Source organism: Myxocyprinus asiaticus, chromosome 10 (assembly GCF_019703515.2).
Source record: "Myxocyprinus asiaticus isolate MX2 ecotype Aquarium Trade chromosome 10, UBuf_Myxa_2, whole genome shotgun sequence".
NCBI lineage: Eukaryota > Metazoa > Chordata > Actinopteri > Cypriniformes > Catostomidae > Myxocyprinus > Myxocyprinus asiaticus.
Genome location: NC_059353.1, coordinates 27,940,134 through 27,967,638, shown reverse-complemented (window position 1 = coordinate 27,967,638; position 27,505 = coordinate 27,940,134). Strand labels below are relative to the sequence as shown.

The following is a 27,505-nucleotide window of genomic DNA, read 5'->3' as shown; positions in this document are numbered from 1 at the left end:
TAATGTCAACAAACCCTAAAACACTACAGTGACTGTAAAAATTACAATTTAAACAAATTTACAGCTCAAATAATATATGAGTTTTGCAGAAGAATTAATGTTAGTGCTCTTCATTTTAGAATGGACCCTTTTCATGGACTATGATTGTGTTTCCACCTTATTTAGCAGTGTAATTCTAGCCAAAAAAATTACTATTAAAAAAAATTAAATTAAAACATTAGTGTAAATTTATAGCATTATACTTTGTGTTATATTACCCTAGCATTAATAAAAAAAAATTAAAAAATCACTTAACACTGCTGTGGTGGGGTTTCTAATACAGCTGCTGTGGGAGTCACAGTAAATCTGGCACATTTCTCTCTTATGATCTTGTAATCCACTTCTATGCTATTTTTTTCCTCTTTTGGGAACGTAATACTTGAGTTTTTCTTTTGCTGTTGGAGTTAATGGGAATGTAAAAATAATATTTGCTGTGATCTCCCATTCAACGCTACCAAAGTTTACACTGCTCTAGTTTACTTCGCATTCCAAACACGGATATGTGAAAATGGTCCACGTTTACTAACCACAGACTAATTGGTTTAAGCTTGAAGCTAGACTTTATCAACAGTGAACTGGGTTTTTTCCTTTGTTTCCAAAAAGTCGACTTTGCATGGGTTATTTTAGAATAGCGAAACAACGCATATTGGCCTCATTCATGAACCACTGCACATTTAAGCAATAAGGCATGAGAGTCTGTGCTGTATTGTGAATATAGAATGGTTTTACAAATGATTTAGACAGAAATTCATTCTGCTTATGTTTAAATTATTGAGCTGTGTGACGGGTCAAATATAGGAAATAGGTCGTCCATCAACTGAAGGTGCATTGCGACACGACCCGTATCTGCATGTTTTTATGCATTGCACTGCTGCCACACGATTGGCTGTATAGGTGTTGCTAATAAAGTGCTTGGTGAGTGTAGTTCATACTGTAGGCTTACTGTAATGAAAAATATCTTGTCATATTGCTTTTGTATTCTGCATCATTCTGTCGTGTGATAATATCCAAAGATACTGTAAGTGAGGCTTTAAAGAAGCCTCCGAAATGAAGTTAAAACATTACAAGAGGAACATTAAGGTTGTACCCGGATAAATTTTGTAACAGATTTGTATTATATTTTTAGGCATTTTGATACTTTTCTTAAAAGTGGTAGTAGAAAGAGGACAGGAAGTGATAGGGAGAAGAGGATGAATGGGATCAATGGGATCAAGAAATGGCTGTCAGACTCAAACTCATGTTACCCGGAAGAGAACCAAGCTCAATGTGTGGGAGCACATGTGCAAGCCACTACAGCGCAGCTCTGACTCATTTCATGTACATGCTTTGACATATACAAATATGATACAAAGTATCACTTTGTATCTACAAAAAGCATCTAGTCTGTGTGTAACATTAAATGTTACCTCAATAAATTTTTAATATGTACTGCATTAATAATGATTTGTACGGACATTTATATAAAACATCTTTTGCTTACACTGTGTTATATTGCATTGCAGCAACAGATCGATGCTGTTGACCATGTTGTAAATATATAAATAAATAAGTGTGTGTTTGTGTGTGTGCTGTGTGTGTGTGTGTGTGTGTGTGTGTGTGTGTGTGTTTGAGGGAAGGGCACTAGAAAAATGAAACTGATGTTGACAATCCAATAATTTTTGGGATAGTGTATGAAAATACCGATTTGGTAATTTAAATGATAATGTGTTGTTTGTGTGTGTGTATGTATGTGTGTGTGTGTGCTTGTGAGAGACAGGATGCGAGTGTGGGAGTGAGATCTGCAGTCTTAGGCACAGAGCAGTGCATGGAAGCGCTAGATGTGTGGTCTATTTTTAGATTGGGGTCTAGACTCGCCCACCCTCCCTTCTAAAGGAAGAAGCTGAGTGAATGAGTGAGAAAGAGAGTTCATTGTGTATGTGTGTGTGAGAGTTGGAATAGTTGTAGCAATGGAGAAAGAGTGGTTTGAAATTTAATTAGATAGAGTTAGATAGAGCTAGAGAAAGAGAGAGAGAGAGAGAGAGAGAGAGAGAGAGCAAGAGAGAGAGAGAGATAGACTTCATTGCTCAGTGTTCTAGAGGGTTCTATAACATCAGTGCCACCCAGGTCTCTTTATGTTGTTCTCTACCTTCCTGTGCCTTTCCTATAAATTCAGTGAATGCAGAATTAAACATGTCGTCCACAACAAACAGTGCACACTGAAGGAGAAGGACAGAGATACAGAATAAGATAAAGAAATTTAAAGAGGGAGTGGAAAAATGGATCTTCTGGGCATGAAATATGGATGAATCTTTAAAAATTGGGGCCAGTAGATGTATCTTTCATCCTCTTTCTGTACTATGTATATTTAATGGCAAATGACTCTCTTTGCAGCCTGTATGGGGAAGTCAAATGGTAAATAAGAATTGAGAGGTTGAAGATTTTCAGTGAATAACGACTAACATTTTGGTCTGTTCCTCACACAAAACTAACAAAGATCTGGAATACAGCGCATAAGTCATATAGACAACTTTTATGGTACTTTAAGATTTATTTTTGTCCTTTTAGGAGCTGGTTACTGTATGCATTCATTGTATGGAGAAAAAAAAAAAAATTCACAATTTCTCCATTTGTGTTCCTAGGGAGAAAGTCATATTGGTTTGGAAGGGCATGACAGTGATTAAATGATGACAGAACTTATCATTATTGAGTGAACTATTCCTCCTCTAAGGCTTCAAGAGTTATAGTTATAATGCTGAAACAGTGTGCTTCCATTGTACATGTATTTACTGTAAACACATTTCCCATTTGTTTATACACATTAAGGGACCAATGGAAACTATTGTTTGTGGTAATCAATAGCTGGCCACAGATGCAGTACTTTAAGGTCATTCTTATGAACTTACTCTGCCCATCTTGACTAGCTGATGCAGGAAGTCCATAAAGCTTCTATTAGGAAATGTACACAGTACAAAAAGTTAAAAAGGCATAGTCTAAATAAAATCTTCTATTTTGGTCATGCCATTAGTCTCATCAGTTACCAACGGAAGTATGGGCTGCAAGCAGACAGTTGGCTTTACTAGAAGTATTTAATTTCTTTCTTCATTATCTAACAATACAAAAAGACAGAGAGTTAGACAGATCCATAGATCATATAAAAGCAGCTACAGCCTATTTGAATGACTTGGAGAAATAGAGAGGTGGTGGGAAGGTTTATATCCGGTTTGTTCCTCTACAAGATGTTGCCACAAAAGCATGCACACACACACACACACACACACACACTTGCAGGGTAACACAGCATATGTGGGCCTGGCCTGATTCTCGGCATTAACACACAACTTTTTGCAGGGTTGTGACAGCTAGACATGTGGTGTGACCATGCCAGTTTGCTTTGCAGTTTCAAAAAGCTGCAAGTGTGAATGCGTATGGCTGTGTTTCTGTGTGTGTTTGCAAGAGGACGATTTTGTTGTTTCACAACATGTATCAGGTGTATTCTTGTGGCTTCAGGAAATTGAATCACCAGAAGGAGCTACCAAGTGAGTGAATGAGCAAGATGCAGATATAAGAGAGAGAGAGAGAGAGAGAGAGAGAGAGAGAAAAGAATGGTTTGCTACAAACACACAAGAGAGAACAGTATGGAGTAGTAGAAAAAGGGTGGAGAGATTGAATAGCTAAACGACGGAGAAAACAGCCCATATCCATATGAGAGGGAGAGAGAGTGAGAGAGTAAGTGAGAGGAGAGAGAAACAGAGACAGAGCGAGTGTTGAAGATGAAGCGGTAGAGGGAGGGGATTGCTTAAATAGTCTGCAGTAAAGCAGAGCACTGAATGAAAATCCATACACTGAGGCATTCATTAGTACTCGTTTGATTAATAGAGAAGATAAGACAACACTCACAAACACACATACACTATAAAACATTGAACGCAGCCACACCCATGCAGATGTACGAATTAATCCAAATCCCTGCATAAGCAGACAATGAACCTACAAGCATTGTCTGAAGTGGAGATAATTTGGACGTTGACAATGGTTTTCCTCACAGCTCTATTTCTGCTTGATAGCCAAGGACGGATTATCGCTTGCTCTCTCACTCTCTCTCTCTGTTTCTCTGTCTCTCGCTTTCTATCTCTGTCTTTCTCCCTCTTTGTGATCACTCCATCCTGCTCATTCATCCAGTACACACTTGCATCAGTCCAGAGCCATGCATATGAATTATTGATGAATGCACCTCCATAAGGGAGCCAAACAAATGGGGTAAGTGAGTGAGAGAGAGAAAAAGATTGCACGAAAGATGATTTTACAGTCAAAGAATCAAAAGATGAGAGAATGAGATAAACAATACTTCAAATGAAATATTACCTTGTGGACTTTTTGAATTTGTTACACCCTCTCTTGCTTTCCCAATCAGAGATTACAGTAATCCGCAGAATCATTTCATGCATAATTGATTCTTTGGACGGTGTCACAATCTGTGTGTGATGGATTTCAGCACCATCTGTGGAGGACAGTGCCAGCGCACTAGCACAGACCCGCAGGCTGTGGATAGCTCTTGCTGTATGCTTTCAGCACCGGTGACTGTGGACAGCACCTGCTCTTACATTTCAGAGCAAAACTTCTGTACATTTCTGTTCACCAACTAAAACAGACCCAGAGCTGCATAATTTGAAGTTGGACCCTCACCAGCTCAGTTTACTACAGAGATAGCAGGTAGTTTGCTGCAAGTGAAACAAAGTAAACGTTCATTTTGTTAGACGGCAAATATGTGACTCGCTAGTGAGAGGCTTGGGAACTTTTGAATCTCACTAATTGCTTTTGTTGGCTAAATAAAGATTGAGCTGATTCCAACTCAAACAAGTGCAGACAGGTAGACAGGTGTACAAACTGAGAACTTGGAACAAAAAGCTAAATCAACAGCCAAATATAATAATAAAACATTTATGTGGACTGTTCACAAGTAGTGGTTTTTGGAAGGTTTTATTATTTCCTAACTATTAACCAGTTTTATGCTGCCTTCAGATGTAACTGGGAAGCATTTGTGATTGCAACATGTCATGCATTGAAGTTGAAAACAAAATATGGAAGAAGTCAAACTAAGGTTGCTTTCACACTTGGTTTGATTGCTTGGAATGAACCCTAATTTGTTTCTTCCCCCCTCCCCCTGCCCTCGCTGGCCTCTGTTCACATCATATTATTTGGGTCCACACCGTGGTCCGATTATGTCATCCATGTAAGAATATGTGGAAGCTGTTTTATAACTGTAACTAGGTAAAAACTCAAGAAGACGTCAGCTTTTCGGTCCTTCTGGTAAATACAACTTTTATTTATGTGCTTAGAACTCGCTATTACGATGTTTCCGACTCCACTTGAAGGCCTCGTTAACCTTGCAAGTAAACACTAACCCATACGTTTTACTCTTAATATGCTAAATATTGAGTGAGCTTGTAAACAATGTAGGCAAGGACCTTGGGCTTGCACTGCAAAGGCTGCTGGTTTATTACCAGAAATGGATGAACTAAAATGAACCCATGAGTTACTGAGTTCCAAAATTGTTCTGTCCTTGAGCAAAGCACTCCAGGGGGTGCTTCAGGGGACTCCAAGGGAACTGTCCATACAGTTTGCCATCTGCTAATGGCAAATGGCAGCATCTTGACTTTTATTTGGGCAGTCAATATAAAGTCCTGAGTAAAGGTTTAATGTGTAATTCTAGAGGTTAAATGTGGTGTGGAGTAGTGGCTAAAGTTCAGCGTTGCTAGCCAGAAGGTTGCTGGTTCAATTCCCAACAAAAGACATGAGCCATTACCATCACCATTGGGTTCCTGAACATGATACTTTATCTCAGATTGCTCTAAGTAGACTCTTCCTGTCATAATTATACTGCAAGTCACTATGGATATATGTGTCTGCTAAATGACTACTTACACCTAAGATGAGAGGCAATATTTTTGACTTAAACCAGCCTAAGGTGGTTTGATGGTCTAGCTTCTCTCCCAGCCTGGTCTAGCTGGTATTCAGCTGGTGTTGTTGGTCTCCCAGCCTGAACATCTGAACAGTGCCGAAAATCTCTCTAAAACGAGCAAACAGACCAGGCTGGGAGACCACTAAAGACCAGTACACCAACTATGTTAAGGGTAGAGTGGCAAAATATAAAGCCAGATTGTGCAGGAAACTTTGACATTTAACTGAATATAAAATATTCCAAAACTTTTGACTCAAATGGTTGAGGGGGACTGACAGAATGACTTTTTGAGTAGTGGAGTTATAATGAACAGGCTATATAAAACTCATAAAACTTATAGAGCAAAGCTGCTGTACTGTTCAAGGATATGTTTCCAACACGGGAAAAGTATGGCAGAAGATATCTTGGAGGAGAGGAGAAAAAACAGATGGTTGCACAGTGAGCAACAAAAAGCTGGATTATTTTCTTAAACTAGCAGATGCAGATAGGCCAATATGAAGTGAGTAAACTTGCCAGAGGAGACTAAATAAGCAGCTGGGTAGAATACACCAAAAAAATAAAACAAATAAAAAAATAATAAAATAATAATAATAATAATTAAATGTACATTATTTATTCATGTACATCGGTTACACATGAATCAGTTAAGTTACATCAGCCTATTTTTTCATCTTAGTTTAACTAATTAAATCTTTGTCAGAAAACATTATTTGTTCACTTAATTTCAACCTAATGGAATAAAGTTATTTTTAAATGATCCAATTAATTAGCCTCAATATGATTTTATGTATGCCCCTAAAATAATTAATTTCTTTAGTCTTATATAATATTTTGTGTCACATTACTGGTTTATGTTATAAGGTTATGCTAGTTAGTTAACCTTTAGTTAGCAATAGAACACATTAGCACACTAAATGCTAAGTAGTATGTGCTCCTTGAGTAAAACAATAAACAGCTTGTTGTTAGAGTACCAATCCTTAGCCTAAGCAAAAGCTCCACTCTTTACCACAATGGTAACCCAGCGTCACAGAATCGGTTCTAGATTCCAAAATAACAACATTAAACAATATTAAGTCTCCCCTTTTTCTCATCTTGCTCAAAAAATGTTTAAAATAACACTTAATTTCAACAATTTTACTCTCCGCATTAAGTCCCATGCAAAGTATACTGGGAACTACAAATCCCTTGCCCATGTTGTTGAACATACTTGATTGGTTCACATTCACCCTATACAATGTAATCTAGCAGAGTTCACATTTTAGAGAATTACATTAATCAAAAGCAAAGAAAACAAGTTTAGAAGAGAAATAAAATTTTGCTGTGTAGATCACAAATAATATGATTTAGTAAATCGGACAACCTGCTTTTTCCCATTTTTTCAGTGTAGGAGTCAAAGAAGCACTTGATTTGGCCAGTGTTGTGAACTATGAAGTGGCAATAGGCAGTTTTCGCAATGCTGTCCATAAATGTGAATGATAGGTTTTTACACAGCAAAACTGACAACTGTGTAACCTTAAACTGTGCTGAAGAGAGACTGAGTAGGGGCCTTGCCTGGGGTAGAGCTCAGTTTTGAGCAAGTTGGTGCAAGTTGTAGAGAATGATCCTTTCCCACTGACGGACACTCTGATATCAAGGTGATAAACAAACTATAAATGTGCAAATCTGGAAACCCATCTCTGCTGGAAAGAATGGAGATAAACAGTTGGTGGTTGACGGTATTGAATGCCACTTTAGACTCGAAAGTACTTGAATGACACTGGCAGAAAGTTAAAATGTTGGAGTTATAATGTAACTACATTTTCCATAAGCGTGACAGATGAAAAGCAATTTTTACAATAGTGTAGCTTTGTGAAATTTTCCTAACTCTAAGTGTATCTAAATCATCCAAATCATTTAAAGGTGCTGTAAGCGATTTTAGCTGTTCTACTTCCACGAGACTGAGCCGTTGGATTAGCCATGCCCCTTCTTTCCAAAACCCTGCACTCCAAAGATACCAAATAAGCTTTATTGAGACCGACATCATGGAATGAAATGGTTGGTAAAAACAACAGCAGCAAAATAGCACCCTCAACTGACAACTTTTATGAATAACATGGCTTTAAAATGGCGGTAAGTCTCAATAATTCACAGCAACTACAATACTAAGAGAACAGGCAAAATTATTGACAGGTTGAAAGCGTCATTGTCCGCGGTTTGCGGACACATTTTTGTTTGCTGTTTTCAGAGTCTAGAGCTGTCACAGAGACAGGTGTGATATCTTGCAACACGTATTTCAGTAAATCTCTCAGGGAGTAGGACAATTTTTTGTGTACCTTTCCATGAAAAATAGCTTACAGCACCTTTAAGTGAAATCTAAATGAACCAGTTAAAATAAACAAATACTGTATATAATATTTTGTGTTGGGTACTCCAATTAATTTTAGTGAGTTGGTTTGTTTGGACAGTTTATGTAAATTAACTAGTTCACATAAAAGTTTCACTTAAAGGGACTTAGCCATAAGTCACTGTCTTCTTTTTTGAAGTGAAATATTTAGTTAACTGCTTTTTTAATTGCTATTCACTATATAACAACCCAGAATATAAACTCAGTTATATACAATAGGGTGGTTTCTAGTTTTATTAGTTTATATTTAGTATAAATCTATTCAATTTAATGTTGTCACTCTAATTGTTTAAAGTCAACCATATTAAATATATAACAATCAGAAGATATTGTTACATTCTGCAAGCTTATTGTAGAATTAATTTCATCTGATCTTTATATATAGATATATATATAAAACTATAGAAAAAAAACCTACAGCACAGGAAAAGTATGAGAGAAGATATTTTGAGCAGAGAGGAAGAAACAGGTGGTTACACAATGAGTGGCAAAAACCTGGAGTATTATCTCCAGCTGTGATGTTGTTTGTGATGTTGCTTATTTGTAATGTTCTCAAACAAAGTCAGGAGTGTAGTGGCAGCAGGCATCTGTAGATTTTTTCACTGTTGTGTAAAAACAAATGATTGAAGCTGGCTATTTCTTCCTTGAAGGACCCCGCCATTTTTTCTCTTCTTTAAATTCTTTTTTTTTTTTCTCTGTTTTTCTTTCACTGTAGACGGTGCGTCATGGATTTACCTATCAGCCCACAGCTCTGGCATTTGACCCGGTGCAGAAGATCCTTGCCATCGGCTCTCGTTCTGGAGGAGTACGGCTGTATCCTTTTCCCCCGTGCTCCAATGCTATTTTCTCCACAGTGTAGATTTGACATTGGGAGGACTTTTGGGCTTTGGGATAGCTGCTGTCTGAGGTAAGGTATAATGCTGTCATGTTTCCTTTCTTTAAATTCCTCCCTGTGGGAAAGAGGGGTGTAAGACCATTTAACTGACTCCCAGAGGAATCGCTGCACACAGCTACTAATGCAAAATGACTGACAGAAAGAGAGACAGACAGACAGGAGAGAGACTGATTACGAAGACTATTTGACTATATAATTGACTTGATATATATAAAAAATAATAATGTAATAACATGATTTAGCAATCCATGACAAGCCCTGATTATTGATCACTTATAAAAATCCATATTAGCATTAACATTTTCTTTTCTTTGGCAACATTATGAGCAATCATTAATACCAGTATATAGAGACACTGTATATAAATTCACAATATAGAGAGAGCCTGCAATTTAGAAGAAAATCTAGAAGAAAAGAATATGTGATCTGGTTTGTGGTGTGTGTAATTTATTTCCTCAAACACATGAGGAAATGTATTTCCTTTAAAGCCAAGTGTATACTTTTTTATTCTGTCATGTTGGTGCGCTGATCGCAGACTGGGTGTATCAATTAAATGACCATTCATGCCTGACTGAAACTGCAATCCCAAAATTAATATACAAACTTACGCACATAGCAACAGGAGTGTTTATTTGTGATATCATCATGCAACCAACAACATGAAAGATGTGCTCACACCCGTTATTACACTAATTTGTACAGAACGGGAAAAGAACTGCTGAAAATAATGTTGAGAGTGTTTTTTTTGTATTATAGTAGTGAAACATGGGTGATATTTTATCTTATTTTCAAAAACATTTTTGTCTCCTGTTTCACAATGCCTTGCTCTCCTTTTGCGCTCTCTCTATGTTTCATTGGCTGTTGCTCACTGCCGGCAGGCCCGGCTGCAGCTCTAAGATGTAAGGTGGACTATGTGATCCTCTGGGTAGGCTGAACAGTTGGAGGGTTGGATGTGGGTATGGTTGTCATGATGGGCCAAGCTCATGAATGGTTGGGTCAGGCCCACCCAGGCGCACCCAGGCCCACCCAGGCCCCCCCTGTGGAGAATGACTGCCGATCTCTCGCTCATCGTGTACCTGTTCACTTGTTTGCCAGATTTCAAGCAGGTTTGAAATCTTATCACAAGGGAGACCTACACCAACACTTGGAATTCTTCAGCCTGGCAAGAATTTAGTTTGCCATTTCACTTCTAGCGCATATGCTAAACATAAATAGTTAGCTGGCTGCCTAGCCTTACAAAAACTTTCCTGCTGGCCCTGTCTGCTCTTTGGAAATGACAAGATGACCCCTTGGACAACAGTTGGGTACGACAATCTTAATAATTTGCATGTGGCCATGATAAAGCATGAGCATGCACCTGCACATATTCCCAGTTTAGTTAAACTTAAAACATTTGGCAGTGCACGCATAGGCCATCAAGTGAAAGAAGGTGCCCGGATAGCGTCAAATTAACACAATGAATGTGTAAAAAAGAACAGGGATGTGCTGAAAAGACTAGTAGATGTTGATACCGTTTACCGGCTGCTTTTATTTACATCATGGGTTGACTTGGGATGTTACAGCATACCCAGTTGAAAAAGTTACCGCTCGCCACTGGTGCACACTACACAACCGTTGGTCATGTGATCTGAGACTTCAAAAGAGACAAGCTTCAGTCGTATAGTGTGGGCTAGGCTTTACCCAAATGTGCAGTTTGATTTTGAAACATCGCATACAAAAAAGCAACATTGTTCTGTTTAATTTTTTGGTTTCTCCTCAATGATCATGCTTTTATTTGGTTAATCACAAGAGGCTTTATCGCTGTAATGGAGAAAAAGTCTGTGTGCAGAGATAGATGTGGTCAAAATAGAGCAGGTTGAGAGACAGGAAGCTCAAAATCTTTGTGGATGATGTGGCAGACAGATAAAAGACGAAAAGAAAGGAGGAAGGGCCATTTCTGCATCACAGTGAATTAGCTGTCTACAAGTTATGGATCTGTCATTATTACCGCAGATACTGTATCTGTGGAAAGTGTTACTTAACTGTGAAAAGCATGACTCTCTCTCTCTCTCTCTCTCTCTCTCTCTCTCAATCTGACACTTGTTTTCTCTCACCTTGTCTTCTTTCTGTCTCTCTGCCTGGCTCTCCTTCTTTGCAATTGTATGATAGGGAGGGGGTCCTACTCCACTGGGAGTCATTTTTGGGTCAACTGAATGTCTTGGCATGGATTATTCTAAAGAATCCACTGCATGCAGAGTTATAGGGAGCTTTCACTGGCAGTTCAGTCTGAAACAGAGCCTGGTTCGCAGGACAAATTGGTAATATGAAAGCTGTTTTGCTTTCCAGGGAGCCGACCGTGGTACCAAACACGAGACTACCTGTAGGAGGTGGTCTTAGCTCAGTTGCAATGGAACTGTGTCAAGGTTTGCATGAGTGAGAAAGCAACCTGTACTCGGGTTCGCACTTGTTCAGGAAGTAAAATCACTTGCACATGTGTTCTTGACGATTTAAGCATGACAACATAATCAGTTTTAATTTACAGTTTTGGCTAGGCCCCTTAAACCTCTGGTTATGTTCGGGTAATTTTTGACCTGTTTAAAAGTTCAAAACTTGGAAATATGAATCTTAATCTTGGGTGAGAAACAGATCAAAAAATGTTTTCTGTAAATTCTCCTCCCTGCCCAGTAGATGGCGATATGCACAGAGAATGCGAAATGCCAAAAACAAAAGAAGAATGTGAAAGTAAAATTGGAGTTTTATAGTAAAAAAGGACTTAAATATTGATATGTTTCTCACCCAAACCGATCATATCGCTTCTGAAGATATGGGTTTAACCACTGGATTGTTATGGATTACTTTTATGTGGCCTTTATGTGCTTTTTGGACCTTCAAAGTTCTGGTCACCATTGACTTACATTATGTGAACCTACAGAGCTGAAATATTCTTCTAAAAATATTTGTTTGTTCAGGAATTCTTATAGTTTTTTTTACTGTAATTTTAAGAATTATTTACTGTAAAAAGTACATGTACTCTCTTGTTAAACATAATACAAAATTATACAGTAAAATGATAATTTTTACATCTAAAAAACATAGTTTTTTACAACATTTAACCATAAAATTACATGCATTGTCTTGTTAATTTATTATCCTTTTTTACCATATATTTAAAGGTAACTATAGTTAATTTTAGAGGAATTTTTTTCAGTGTATATATCTACTGTAAAATATAGGTGGTGGTTTTCAGTTAAAAGGCTACTATGAAAGCGTCATGGTTACTAGTGTAGTAACGAGACGTTGGTGTCGATGTAGTGACACTAAGAGTCACTCTTGGGAGCCCGAGACACCTCTGGTCTTTGATAAAAGGCCAATGAAAATTGGCGAGTGGTATTTGCATGCCACTCCCCCGGACATACGGGTATAAAAGGAGCTGGTATGCAACCACTCATTCAGGTTTTATGCTGAGGAGCCAATATAAGGTCCGGCCATTTCAGCGGGTAGTTCAGCGTTGTGGCAGAAGGGACACAACGTCTCGTTCCCTCCATCAGGGAATGGAGGTTACACCAGTAACCATGACGTTCCCTATCTGTCACTCACTCGACGTTGGTGTCGATGTAGTGACACTAGGGGTCCCTATAAGAAATGCCACAAGGCTGAACTGTGTTATGTGAACTGGCGGTGTGTGGTGGGCAGACTTGCTTTGTCCCTCATAGCCAGCACACCAGGTCGACATGTAACCTCCCCCAACACAGTTATGAGTGTCGAACGGCCCTTTTTGGGGACAAGTCGACTACCCAAAGATAGAGACAGGCTTAACTCAGTCGTGACCTCTTTTCCCCTTCTTTTTTTCCACTCCCTAAAAAAGAAGTGGGATTATCTGAATGGGCCTAGTCGGGGGGTGTCCCTCCCAAGGGGAAGACACCGCAGAGACCACACCTCGCCCAAAGAGAGGAGGGGATATTTAAGTGGAAGAATACGTCACATGGTCTTTCCAACCATGTGGAGAGCCTTCAAGGTAGATCCTGCCCAATGGGGGAGGAGTTACTACAAACATGGAGACTGGGGCAAAGGGGCTCTGCCCAAGGAAGATGCAGTTTGCTAGCAGGGAAACGAACTAGCGGAGGATATAGATCGCATGGGGTTAGACTTACAGGGAACCGCCACATGCGGAGCACCTACCCCAGAGCAGGGCTCTTAGTTAGCGCGTGTACTGGGCCGGCAGTGAGTCTCTCCGAAAACTCGGAGTCAACCAGGTAACAAAGTTTGTGAACACTACTGGGAATTAACGGCGCATGTCTTCAGCTCAAAAGGAGGTGGAAGGCAATATGTGCAAACTATACACCCGGCCAGCTATCCCGGGCTTATCTGCTTGTGTTGCGTGCCACTACCTGGGACAAAACCGGTTCCACCTGCAGGTTGTAGAACCTTGCAAAGGTGTTGGGTGTTGCCCAGCCCGCTGCTCTGCAAATGTCTGTTAGAGAGGCACCCCTTGCCAGGGCCCAAGAAGCCGCTACACCACGGGTAGAATGGGCTTGTAGCCATACCGGGGGCAGCATGTTTTGGGGCGAGATATACTATAGTTATGGTGTCAACGAGCCAGTGGGCAATCCTCTGCTTGGAGACAGTGCTTCCTTTCCGCTGTGCGCCAAAGCAGACAAGGAGCTGCTCAGAGACTCTAAAGCTCTGCGTGCGATCCAAATAGATGTGTAAAGCGCACACCGGACACAGCAACGACAGGGCTGGGTCTGCCTCCTCCTGGGGCAGCGCTTGCAGGTTCACCACCTGGTCCCTAAAAGGGGTGGTGGGAACCTTGGGCACATAGCCCGGTCGGGGTCTCAGGATCACGTGAGAGTAACCCGGACCGAACTCCAGGCATGTTTCGCTGACAGAGAATGCTTGCAGGTCACCTACCCTCTTGATGGAAGTGAGTGCAGTCAGGAGGGCAGTCTTCAAGGAGAGTGCCTTAAGCTCGGCTGACTGCAAAGGCTCAAAGGGGGCTCTCTGTAGACCCTGAAGAACTACGGAGAGATCCCATAAGGGAACGAGGCATGGTCTGGAGGGATTCAGCCTCCTGGTGCCTCTTAGGAACCTGATGATCAGGTCGTGCTTCCCTAAGGACTTACCGTCAACTGTGTCATGGTGTGCTGCTATGGCGACAACGTACACCTTCAAGGTGGAGGGGGACAGCCTCCCTTCCAGCCTCTCCTGCAGGAAGGAAAGCACTGATCCGACTGCGCATCTCTGGGGGCCTTCGCGTCGGGAAGAACACCACTTAGCGAATAGACGCCACTTAAAGGTATACAGGCGCCTCGTAGAGGGGGCCCTAGCCTGAGTAATCGTGTCTACCACCGCGGGTGGTAGACCGCTTAGGTCTTCCACGTCCCGTCCAGGGACCAGACATGGAGATTCCAGAGGTCTGGGCGCGGGTGCCAGAGGGTGCCCCGTCCCTGAGAAAGAAGGTCCTTCCTCAGGGGAATTCGCCAGGGGGGAGCTGTTGCGAGGAGCGTGAGGTCCGAGAACCACGTCTGGGTGGGCCAGTAGGGTGCTACCAGGACGACCTGCTCCTCGTCCTCCCTGATCTTGCACAGGGTCTGTGCAAGCAGTCTCACTGGGGGAAACGCATATTTGCGTAGGCCAGGGGGCCAGCTGTGTGCCAGCGCGTCTATGCCGAGGGGAGGCTCGGTGAGGGCGTACCAGAGTGGGCAGTGGGGGGATACTTGGGAGGCGAACAGGTCCACCTGTGCCCATCCGAATCGACTCCAAATCAGATGGACCACTTGAGGGTGGAGTCTCCACTCTCCCCTGAGGGAAACCTGCCGTGACAGCGCATCCACTGTAGTGTTGAGGTTGCCCGGGATGTGAGTGGCTCGCAGTGACTTGAAGTGCTGCTGACTCTGGAGGAGGAGACGGCGGGCGAGTTGTGACATACAGCGAGAGCGCAGACCGCCTTGGTGGTTGACATATGCTACCGCTGCCATGCTGTCCGTCCGAACTAACACGTGCTTGCCCTGGATCAACGGCCGGAACCTCCGCAGGGCGAGCAGAATTGCCAGTAACTCGAGGCAGTTGATGTGCCAATGCAGTCACGGGCCCATCCAGAGGCCGGCGGCTGCGTGCCCGTTGCAAACAGTGCCCCAGCCCGTTTTGGAGGCGTCTGTCGTGACCACGACGCGCCTGGAGACCAGTTCTAGAGGAACACCTGCTCGTAGAAATGAGAGGTCAATCCAAGGGCTGAAAAGATGGTGACAGACTGACGTAATGGCCACGCGGTGTGTCCCGTGGCGCCATGCCCGTCTCGGGACTCGAGTCTGGAGCCAGTGCTTAAGCGGCCTCATATGCATCAACCCGAGCGGGGTGGTCACCGTCGAGGATGCCATATGCCTCAGGAGCCTCTGAAAAAGTTTCAGTGGAACCGCTGTTCCCTGCTTGAATGCCTTCAAACAGGCCAGCACCGACTGGGCGTGCTTGTTCGTAAGGAGCACCGTCAAGGAGACTGAGTCCAACTCCAAACCGTGAAAAGAGATGCTCTGAACTGGGAGGAGCTTGCTCTTTTCCCAGTTGACCCGAAGCCCTAGTCGGCTGAGGTGTGAGAGCACCAGGTCCCTGTGTGCACATAACACGTCTCGAGAGTGAGCTAGGATTAGCCAGTCATCGAGATAGTTGAGAATGCGAATGCCCACCTCCCTTAACGGGTCAAGGGCAGCTTCTGCGATCTTCGTAAAGACGCGAGGAGACAGGGACAGGCCGAAAGGGAGAGCTTTGTACTGATACGCCTGACCCTTGAACGCGAACCGCAGGAAGGGTCTGTGTCGAGGAAGGATCGAGACGTGAAAGTACGCATCCTTCAGGTCTGCCGCCGCGAACCAATCTTGATGCCGGACGCTCGCCAGAATGCGTCTTTGCATCAGCATCTTGAACAGGAGTCTGTGTAAAGCCCGGTTCAGTACTCGCAGGTCCAAGATTGGCCGCAACCCACCACCTTTTTTTGGTACGATGAAGTAGGGGCTGTAAAACCCTTTCTTCATCTCAGCTGGAGGGACAGGTTCTATCGCGTCCTTCCGTAGAAGGGTAGCGATCTCCGCGCGCAGGGTGGCAGTGTTTTTGCCCTTGACCAAGGTGAAGTGAATACCGCTGAACCTGGGCTGGCGCCTGGTGAACTGAATCGCGTAGCCAAGTCGGACGGTCCGGATCAGCCACCGTGACGGATTGGAAAGCGCAAGCCACACATCCAAATTCCACGTGAGGGGGACCAAGGGGACAACGTCGTTGGACGTACCAGCAGATGGGGCCTCGCGGCGGGGCGGAGCATGAGGTGCCACAGCACGTCGTGGCCGTGCTGAGTCTAGGGACATCGAAGCACTTACCTGGCTCCTTGTGACCACCCCCGGAACAGCCTGGGATGGGGAGGAAGAGGCCTGTCCTCGTAACCCGTGGAGGCTGCCACATCGGGGGCAGCTGTGTGCCACAGCTGGGCGCTCAGGGGTAGAAAGGGCACCGCTGGAGTGTCAATCCTGCAAGAAAAAGCCCGTGGACGGTAGTCGTGGTGACGACCGTACACATCGGGTATGTGACCCAGGGAGGAAAGAAGCCGCTCTTTTGCTGAACTGTTGGGTACTGCAGCCACTTGGGCGTGCAGCAAAATCAAACAAAAAGGCAACAAAAGATTTTCCACCTGGCCCTCCACCAGGGGATGGAGTGGTCTTCCTACCAGCTCCACGTGAGTGGGTTCCCTCATCCCTGGGTTGCCCGTCTCAGGGGCGTTTCGAGGACCTCCGTGGGTTCTTCGGTGCCAGCTGTGAGATGGGTGGCATCAGCTTCCTGTGGTGGGCTCCACGCTAGGGCCGGGCCAAAGGGGCGGGCTGCGGCAGAGCCAGTGCAGTCACCGCAGGGGTACGCCCTTGGCGACAAGCAGACGGGGTGCGGGATCTTGAGCATGCCGGGGCAGGATGTGCCGGATTGCCTCCGTCTGCTGCTTCACCGTCGAGAACTGCTGGGCAAAGTCCTCGACGGTGTCGCCGAATAGGCCCACCTGGAAATGGGGGCAGCAAGGAACCGTGTCTTGTCGGCCTCGCCCATCTCGACCAGGTTGAGCCAAAGGTGGCACTCCTGGACCACTAGTGTGGCCATCGTCTGCCCGAGAGACCGCGCCATTACCTTCGTCGCCCGGAGGGCGAGGTTGGTTGCCAAGCGCAGTTCCTGCATCAAATCTGGGGCGGAACAACCCTCGTGCAGTTCTTTCAGCGCCTTGGCTTAGTGGACCTTCAGGAGAGCCATGGCGTGCAGGGCAGAGGCGGCTTGTCCAGCAGCACTGTAGGCTTTAGCCATCAGGGACAACGTGAGCCTACAGGGCTTGGATGGGTGCTTACGGTGTCCACGCTAGGTGGCGGCGCTCTGCGGGTATAAGTGCACCTCGAGCGCCTTATCCACCGGGGGAATCGCCGTATAGCCCTTGGCTGCCCCGCCATCGAGGGTAGTGAGAGCGGGGGAACTGCGGAGTCGTGGCCGGGCAGTGAAAGGTGCCTCCCACGACTTCGTCAGCTCCTCATGCACTTCCGGGAAGAATGGCACTGGAGCGGGGTGCGGCTGCTTTGAGCGGCACCACGAGCCCAGAAACCAATCATCAAGCTGCGAGGGTTCAGGGAAGAGCGGTGGGTTCCACTCTAGCCCGACGCTCGCGGTCGCCCGTGAAAGCATGTATGTTATTTTGGCATCGGCCTGTGACTGGGCGATTGTCCCCAAAGTGGGAAGCCCAGCTGAGGCTTCTGCGTCCGACTGGACAAGCCCGCTCTCCGATGCTGCGCTCGAGAGCTCATCATCTTCGCAAGCTCCGAACAAGAAGCCAGACTCGCCATGCGATGAGCCGGCGAACTCATCCGGAAGCCCTATTGGGGCAGACGAGCGTGCTGGGGAATGGGAGGTCCGCGGGGGGATACCCAGCGGAGACGATCCCATTGGGGTCCCCAAATCGCCCCCAGTGCTAGCCGCACTGGCCTCATACCCATAGGTAGGAGGACCGAGGTGGGGAGCCGCTGGGGTGGCTTGCTTTCTTATGAAAGCAAGCCGCGACCGCAACGTTGCCACGGTCATGTTCTCGCAGTGAGAACATGAACCATTCACAAACGCTGCTTCCGTGTGGGTCGCGCCCAGACATGAAAGACAGCGATCATGACCATCTGAAGTTGAGAGATAACGACCGCAACCAGGAATAACACACAATCGGAAAGGCATCTTTAGAAAGACGTGTCTTTAAAAAGACGTTCTGTGTGTGCTCTTTTAGAGAAATATACTCTTTTAGAGGGGAAAAATGCTCTTTCAGAAAATATACTCTCTAGTTTTTCTGCCGAAGCGCCCAGGGGCGTTCTCTGCAGTGCACCAGTGCAGAGGAGGGAGAAGCCACTGAAATGCGCCGTCAGATCCAGCAGAGGTGAATGAACAGTTATATTCAGCTCAATGAGCATGACCGTTCGGCTCTGAAGAGAAAATCTGAATGAGTGGTTGCATACCAGCTCCTTTTATACCCGTATGTCCGGGTGAGTGGCATGCAAATACCACTTGCCAATTTTCATTGGCCTTTTATCAAAGACCAGAGGTGTCTCGGGTTCCCAAGAGTGACCCCTAGTGTCACTACATCGACACCAACGTCGAGTGAGTGACAGATAGGGAACTTAAGTTCTGTGCGAAAAACAAGCCTATGTCAATGTTCATGTATATAAACAAAAGGAAGGTGTGCTGTATATCTTCTGTACTCTACCAGTTTTTATTTAACCTGAACAGAAAACTTGTTAGGAATTTTCTCACAAAGCATAAGTTTTAACTCCAGTGAAGGTAAATCTTAATGCTACAGCATACAATGAGTAGTGTAGAGCGAGGTCCATAAAGAAGTGATTTACTGAGCCTGGAGTGGTACAAGCATTGCTATATTTTGATCCTTTAAAAGCCATTGTAGCACTGATCTATTATAGATCAGTGGATTGTACACTTTTTCTGAGGATGAAAATAGTGTTGAAAAGAACCGCATTTAAAACGCTCTGCACATGCAATGTTATAGGCGTAAATTTCACAGACAGGCCTAGCCAACATCTGAAACCCTGTCTTACCAAAGCCATCATTATTTCTTTTATGAAATTCATTAATAGATAAACTTTCGACACCCTGATAGGAATACATATAATTTCCAATATTTTCATGTTGAGAAAACAAACTCTTGGACTGTTGGCGAAAGTTTTGACCTTAGTTCCACATCTTTAGAGAGGACAGCTCCCATATTGAAGAACTTATATGAAGAACAAATAACAAGCCATCTATGTGCTGGTTTGGGAAACCTAGCCCATGATGGAAATTTTACAACTCTGTCTGAGTGACATAATTATTTGTAGTACAATACCATTCCACATGTCATTCCCTCCCATCTCTTATTTCAGTTTAAACGTTTTAATTTAAAATGGTAAACACAATTTCTTACAAATCAGATGATAAAATTGGACACAAATATAGAAATATATCTAGCGTGGACACTTCCCTTCATAAGAGTCTATGGGAAATGACGGAATTCAAGCAACAGCAAAAGACAGCCTACAGTAATCTTGAAAACTTTTTTGTCTTTGGTTTCATGAAAAACTCTGGAACAATTGAAAAGTTGTTCCGGTTTCTATTATGTTCTGCGAAAATATTCATTCGTTTTCAGTTTTCATCCCCTGAACTGTTTCTAGTCCCTGATCCAAAATGATAAATTTAGTTAGTTGGCGTATAGGCCATTATAGTTCAATTTATAGCTGCACTATGTAAGAGTTTTTGGATAAAAATGAACAAATTGCCATTATTGATTGAGTACATAAAAAGTGTTCAAAGCAATGTCCTTACCTTACTCCGATTAACTATGGTAAGCCTATAAAAATGATTTGTATTTTGAGCGTAAATTCGCTGGCTTATGTTGTTCATCCTTGCATCATTACATCATGTCAGAAAACACAGGAAAGGTGTACCAGCTGTCCATGTTCTGGCTGGAGAAACTAACTACGCTGTTCAGTCAGTCATCCTCACACAGTTCAGGACAGCATCGCAGCAATCTGGATGGATGTTTATCTGTTATTCATTTGGTGAAGTTGTTTACCTGCTATAATGCTTGGATATGATGTCTGGTAGCGTTGCTTATGTTGCTTGTCATGCTTGTATGAATCAAGCATTACTTGTGTGTTAACTGATCATGATGTACTGTATCTACGTTGCCAGTTACTGTGATATGTTTACTTATATTTATGAATTCCAAAACTGACTTCTTGCAATTGTTACATTGCATATTTAAGCATATTATTTTTATGTTTAATAAAGTATATTTTATCCCCATCATTATCATATCCTCATTTTATTTTTACAGTGTTATTGTGTGCATTACATAGACATACTGTTGTAGTAATACAGTTCACTTGCATTATCAACTGAGAATATGCAATAAAATATAAAAATAATAAAGTCTTCCATCGACTCGTATCAGCCATATCACGAGTTTCACCTCTTAAATTGATAAGTGTAGTACAATACAAACATTAATAGTAGATAAAACACTTGAATAATCATATTAAAATATATTAGTTGTTGAGGTGCTTGATTCCCCTGTTTTCTCTGTAAAAGCGCTTTGAGTGTAGTGTCAGAAAAGTGCTATAAGTGTAAAATGAATTGATTCAAAATATGTAAATAAGAGTGTTTTTTATCTTCATCAAAGCAAATAATATTTCAGTTTTAAATGTTTAATTGTATGACATAATATCAACATGAAAATAGCATGTTATGACTCCGGCTCTGAATATCTCCCTGTCATGATCATACACAGTCGTGTCCAGGTAAGCTCAAATCATGTGATTCATCCGCCAGAATAGCAGCGTGAACCACGACTGACTTAAAGTGTTCCTCCGCAAATTGCTTGCAATTTTAAGTTTCAACCACAGATGTCGCTAGAGAGCACAAAGTTACGTAGTGCAGCTTTAATGTACTGTGGGAGAACATGTTTGTGCAGTGTTTGAAAGGACGATCTATTAGAATGATGATATAATTTAACGAATTTTTTATTTATTTTTTTACTTATGTGAATGGAGCACTTTGCAATGTTTTTGGCCACGTGTCTTTTTAAATTCCAATGAGTATTTGCTTGTGGTAATAACCTCCCCACACTCATGTAAATCCTCTCCATCTGTAATTTTCAGTGAGCATTTTTGACCGATCTCTTTCTTATAATATTTGACAATCCATCTTTTTTTCTGATTTTCAGTTAGTTGACATACCTCATGCTCATGATGGAGCGATATCGGAGCGGCCTTTGAGCAAGAGAAAACATTCCGACACTTTGACTTTCAGAAAAAATGCTCCTCCTTCCAGGCAAAGTCACACTCCCACTCTGCTTCCACTCCGAACTTCTCACATACACTGCAACTCCCGCCCTGGCCATATTGTATAGGTTTTCCTACAGCTTACAGTTTTGTGCCTCCCTTTCTGTTTCCTGACTCTTTCTCTCTGACTCTGGGCAGAATGGTATATTTAGTTCATGTTCTTGTTCAGAGCTCTGTATTGATTGATAGCGTCCTAAGTTAAACATTCACACTGCACTATTGATTACCAACCTCTCTGTGCACTCACTGCATACACTGTCTGCAAATCATTTTTATAGAGGAATACTCAAAGTGTGCATGTATGAGTCTGCGTGTTTGTGCTCATTTGAGGGAAGATTTGTAAATATATTCAAATAGTAATACTCTTTATAGCCTATAAAGGAAGACAATAAGAGCAGAAAAGTGAATAACACACACATACACTTGTAACTATATAAAAATAGACTCTATGCTGAAGCAAGCAAGGAGCACACCATACTACCAGTTTGTTGATGTCATCTCTGTTTGTGTATGTGCGTGGTGATTCAGAACTTGGTAGGGTGGCAGCGTGCAGGACTGAGATTGGTGTGGCATTCCCTTTACTGTAAACAACTGCACAAGATATTGTGAATGAAGACAAAGAATCAATCTCACACTAATCCAACAAAGTCATTCTGAACTCGAGGAGAGGAAGAGATGTTATAGAATCAAACACAGCTGAAACTAACCCAAATTCAAATTCCATTTTCACAAATACTTTAACAAATGTAACTCAACCCATGTGGAAATGAGTTCGACCCCTAACCTACAGTACATAATCCTAACAAAATGCAATTGACATGTTCATGTAACAGTCTAGACCAAAGTCCTAACAGATTAGGCCAGCTGCTTGTATGTGTGTTAGTGCTCTGGATTTTGTGTGGATGGCGAAGCATTTATATTCAGTCTGATTTATTTATTTGCTGTGATACAATGCATATTTGAGTGACTCAAGGTAGCCAATATTCTGTTGATTAATTTTAGAAACTTTGCACTTGTCCTCTGTTAACCCTTTGATGAGCTATCATTGAAAGTTCATCATCACCTGCATGACTCGAGAGCAGGACCCCCGTTGTGATCAATGCTATTTTATCTCATGCTGAACTCTTTTCAATGGTGTATTTACATGCACGATCTTACACCAAATATGCTAAGAGTTGTGTTCATGACTGTTCCTTTTTGACCCCAAAAGCAGAGAATATCCCGATGATTTAAAACCTTATGTAAATGTGGTATTCTTTCTTTTTTACGGATTGTTTAAATTTGCTGATTTTATATAGGTATCGACATATTGCTGTGCATTTAAACATGCAAATTGATAAAAAATAGACTGTTTCACTGTTTCAAACAATGAGGCCTGACTCCTAAATCTACCCCTATGAGTATGTATCTGTCATCTTTTGTATTATTTGTTAGGATCTGCTCTGTGACATCTGTGGACTGTGGGTTGCTGTTTGTGTGATGTAGTCCTTATTATATCAGGTACTGAATAGTGAATTACTGTCCAGTAAGAGGTTGGAAATAGAATTCTCTACCCGTGTGTTCAAAGACATCATTGAATTCAATGTGCACTCCTCAAAGAGTTTGAGTTTGTTCCAATCTCTGAATGTGTGAGCGTCTACATGTGAACAGGTAATAGAATTCTCCTCTGTGATAAGCTGTCGATTCTCATTCAAGCAGACTAGCGGAAATAGCGAGAGAGAATGAGGAGAGGAATTGGTGAGGAGTGGTGATGAATTATGGTGAGATGGCAGAGGTGGGAGGAGTCACATAACCTTCTGCATCATTTCTTTCTCTTTCTGCCCCTTTTTTGTTGGAAGGGAGCGAGAGAGAGAGAGAGAGAGAGAGAGAGAGAGAGAGAGAGAGTGAGTGTGAAAGAGCAGGAACTGTTTCCATTATCAAGCAGGGCACGTTCAGAGTTCACTGCAGCCTCTGTCTAGTTAATGTCGAAATGATGGGCGAAACACACACACACATGCACACCCATCCAAACACATCTAAACAGCTTCACAGAAACATACAGAGAGACCAAGGCAATGACAGATGTCTTGTGCGTGTGGTCAGCGTGACAGTGAATAATACTGAGATATTGGCGCTGACGCTGATAGTTAGAACACTGCTGCCATCTTTTCTGCTGGCAATATTTCACCCTTCTACATATTCTCTCATTCTCTGCTCTAACATCTTTGCTCCACTCCCCTCATCCTAGTTATTCTCCTACAATCTATCTTGACTTTATATTTGATTTATTAACGGTTCCCATTATTATTTTTTTCTATAACAAACTCATAGCCTCAATTAGATGTATAGTATATAGTGCTCAAAAATGGCAAGAGCTTTTTCAAAGCAGTAAGCTCCAATCTGGCTTGCTTCATGTGATTTCCTAGGATCAGAGTGCACAGATTTTTATCAGTCTGCCATGAAAGTTGTGTTTAAAAGTTCACTGGCAGCTATAAATAGGGCTTGTAAGAAAAAAGTAGTTGCTGGATTTGGCAAAGTGTGTGCCAGGTTTGTGGCATCCAGTCGTTGAAAGATATTCAAGAGTTTTGTTTAAGGCACTTAAGCCGGGTGCACATTGTACGATTTTTATGGTCCTTTACGATTGTTGCTTGTCAGACTGTACAATATCTTGGGTAAAAGCCATGGCACATTGTGTGACATTATGTCAGACTCTACGATACACAACGTACCTAAGACTTTGGTCCCAATTGTCCTAATTGACAGCACTGACTAAAATGACAACGCAATGATGAGCCTGTGAAGCCAGTATGACTAAAGTTTACATTTTATGAATGAAAATGTGCATGTGTGATTTCAAGTTTAAATCAGATTGCTGTGTTGCAGTCTCTATTTGTTGTGCACATCTCAGAATTCTGAGCTTATTCAAGAGTAACATTAACTAAGATACTATATAATATACATTCTCCATATACATACATTATTTTTAAAAATTCATGTCTAAAGCCTTCCAAACAAGATACTCAACGAAAACATGCTTCTGTATCTCACTCGCTCCTCAAGCACACAAGGGGTTTCTGATAAGTAAGAGTGATTTTTCTATAAAATAAAGCAAAGAACAAGCACAGACTTTTGTACAGGGCTGTATAAGGCTTTGATATCACCATAAAGATTTTGCTGCCGATATAACATTAAGCAATACCCTAAAAAATTCGCAATGATTTTAATGTGCTTTTTTTTTTTTTTTTTTGATTTACATTTTTTATTGATTCTTCAAAGACAAAGAAAAACAAAACATATATACAATGAATCAACATTTAACTCCCACTACTACCCTCCCCAATCAAGAACCCCACCTGACCCCAAACAAACATCCCAGTGGTCTTACATAAGTACACAAACAGAGAGAATAAAAAAATAAATTAAAAAAATAAATTAAAAAAAATAAAAAAAAAATATATATATATATATATATATATATATATATATATATATATATATATATATATATATATATATATAATAAACACACAACTCTAAAACTATGCCTCTCTTTCCACAGCCCCACTCTGAGAACCCCCCCAACACATCAAATATCTACCCCATTTCCCATTAAAAGAATCCCATAACCTCAGCCTTCCACATGTTACCTCTTCATAGGCTGCCACCCTTCCCATCTCCTTGCACCACTCACAAATTGAGGGTGCTCCCATTGACTTCCAACCCCTTAAAACAATCTGCCTGCCTATCATCGCACTGGTGAGGACACAATCTTTTATGTATCTTTTATGCCCCATCACCCAAAACACAGAGTCTGGGGTAAAACAAAATCCGAATGCCCAACACGTCTCACATAAAACTCTGTATTTTCAACCAAAATTCCTGAATCTCAGCGCACCACACAAAAACATGGGCCATGTCTCCATCCTCCAATTGGCAATGCCAGCAGGTGGGTGTATCTTTTAGACCAAGCCTATACAGTCTAGAGGGGGTCCAATAGAATCTATGTAGAATCTTGAATTGTATAAGTTGCACCTTGCATCTCTAGATACAGACTTCACATTTTTTAGAATCCTAGCCCACACTCCCTCCTCCAATACCAAATTAAAGTCTTTCTCACATAATCTCTTGATAGAGGTTAAAGCTCCATCCCCCAGACTCTGAACTAGCAGGGAGTAATACACTGATGCCTCATGACCTATTCCAAAAGCAGTAATCACCACTACCAGAGTGACTGCCACTTTAGGGGGGTGTATGCTACTCCCAGAAATAGTACAGAGCAGGTGGCGCAACTGTAAATACCTAAAAAACTGAGATCTGGGAATCCCAAAATGTTGAGTCAAATTACCAAAGGATCTCAACACTCCACTCTCATACAGGTCACTGAGTGTAGTAACCCCCCTCACAATCCACTCTGACCAGAAGAAGGGGGACTTATCAATACATAATTTTGGGTTCAGCCAAATGCTCGAGGCAGCATCCAAATAAATGTCTGAATTAAACACTCTGGACAATTTTGTCTATACAGACAGCAAATGCGAGATAACGGGGTGTAACTTAGCTTCTCCGATTAGTTTGATAGAAAGGCTTTGCAATGGCAAAATAGGGGCAAGAACTTCCTGTTCAATAGAAAACCAGGGAAGGGCTCTTTCAGGTGGAAGCGACCAATGAACCAAATGCCTGAGACCGAATGCATAATAATAAAACAAAATTTTGGGTAGGCCTAGCCTACCTTTGTCAATCGGCCTATGTAATTTGTTGAAATGTAGTCTGGGAGGTTTACCGTTCCAAATGAAGGACTTCGCTATACTATCAAATTGCTTGAAATAAGAGAGGGGGACATCTATAGGGAGTGACTGTAACAGGTAGTTGAATTTTGGAATACAGTTCATTTTAATAACATTAACCTTACCAATCAACGATAAATGTAATGAAGCCCACCTGTCCACATCACTCGAAAGGGTCAAAAATTTAGAGTTAATAACTAAATCAGACAAATTTGCTGGGAATAAAATTCCCAAATACTTAATGCCCTGTTTGGGCCACTGCAAGGCGCCTGGCTGGAAGGCCGTTACTGGACTGTACGCTGTCAGAGCCAAAGCTTCGGATTTAGACCAATTGACTTTGTATCCTGAGAACTTGGAAAAGGAATTAATAATTCTGTGGAGGCAAGGCATAGATCTAGTAGGGTCAGAGACAAATAATAAAATATCATCTGCGTGAAGCAGAAGCTTATGCCCCACACCTCCCGCTATCACCCCTGGAAAATCGTCCTCCTTTCTTATCGCGGCTGCTAATGGTTACAGGGCAATACAGAACAATAATGGGGAAAGAGGGCAACCCTGCCGAGTGCCCCTATTCAGAGTAAAATAATCTGAAATTAATCAATTTGTTTGTACCGCTGCTACAGGGTGTCTATAAAGTAACTTAATCCAACCAATAAATGTACTCCTGAGCCCATACATTTCCAAAATCTTAAAAAGATAATCCCATTCTACCATATCAAATGCCTTTTTGGCATCAAGTGAGATGGCAGTGACCGGAGACTGATCATTCGCTACTGACCACATGATATTGATGAAACGCCTAATGTTGTCCATAGAGCTACAGCCCGAATAAACCCCACCTGATCTATATGTATAAGAGATTTCATAACTTTACTTAATCAGTTAGCCAAAATGTTTGACAAAATGTTTACATCTAGCTGGATATGGGAAATTGGATGGTAACTTTTACACTCGCTTGTATCTTTGTCTTTTTTAAGAATCAGACTGATCCGTGCTTCTGTCATGGTTGGGGGAAGCTTTCCATTCTTTAATGATTCCGTATAAACTTCAAACAAAAGTGGAGCCAATTCTGTAGCATAAGATCTAAAATATTCTGTGGCAAAACCATCTTGCCCTGGAGCCTTGCCT

General features: G+C 42.2%; 1 protein-coding gene across 9 annotated transcripts in view; it reads left to right on the top strand.

The window, feature by feature from the left end:
• LOC127447113 (syntaxin-binding protein 5-like) overlaps positions 1 to 27,505 on the top strand; it is a 261,085-nt gene that overhangs the window by 26,583 nt on the left and 206,997 nt on the right. For all 9 annotated transcript variants that reach the window (XM_051708704.1, XM_051708703.1, XM_051708697.1 and 6 more), the window contains exon 2: positions 9,076 to 9,173. In XM_051708704.1, the coding sequence (XP_051564664.1) occupies positions 9,076 to 9,173 (98 nt within the window). The remainder of the gene's footprint in view (positions 1 to 9,075; positions 9,174 to 27,505) is intronic.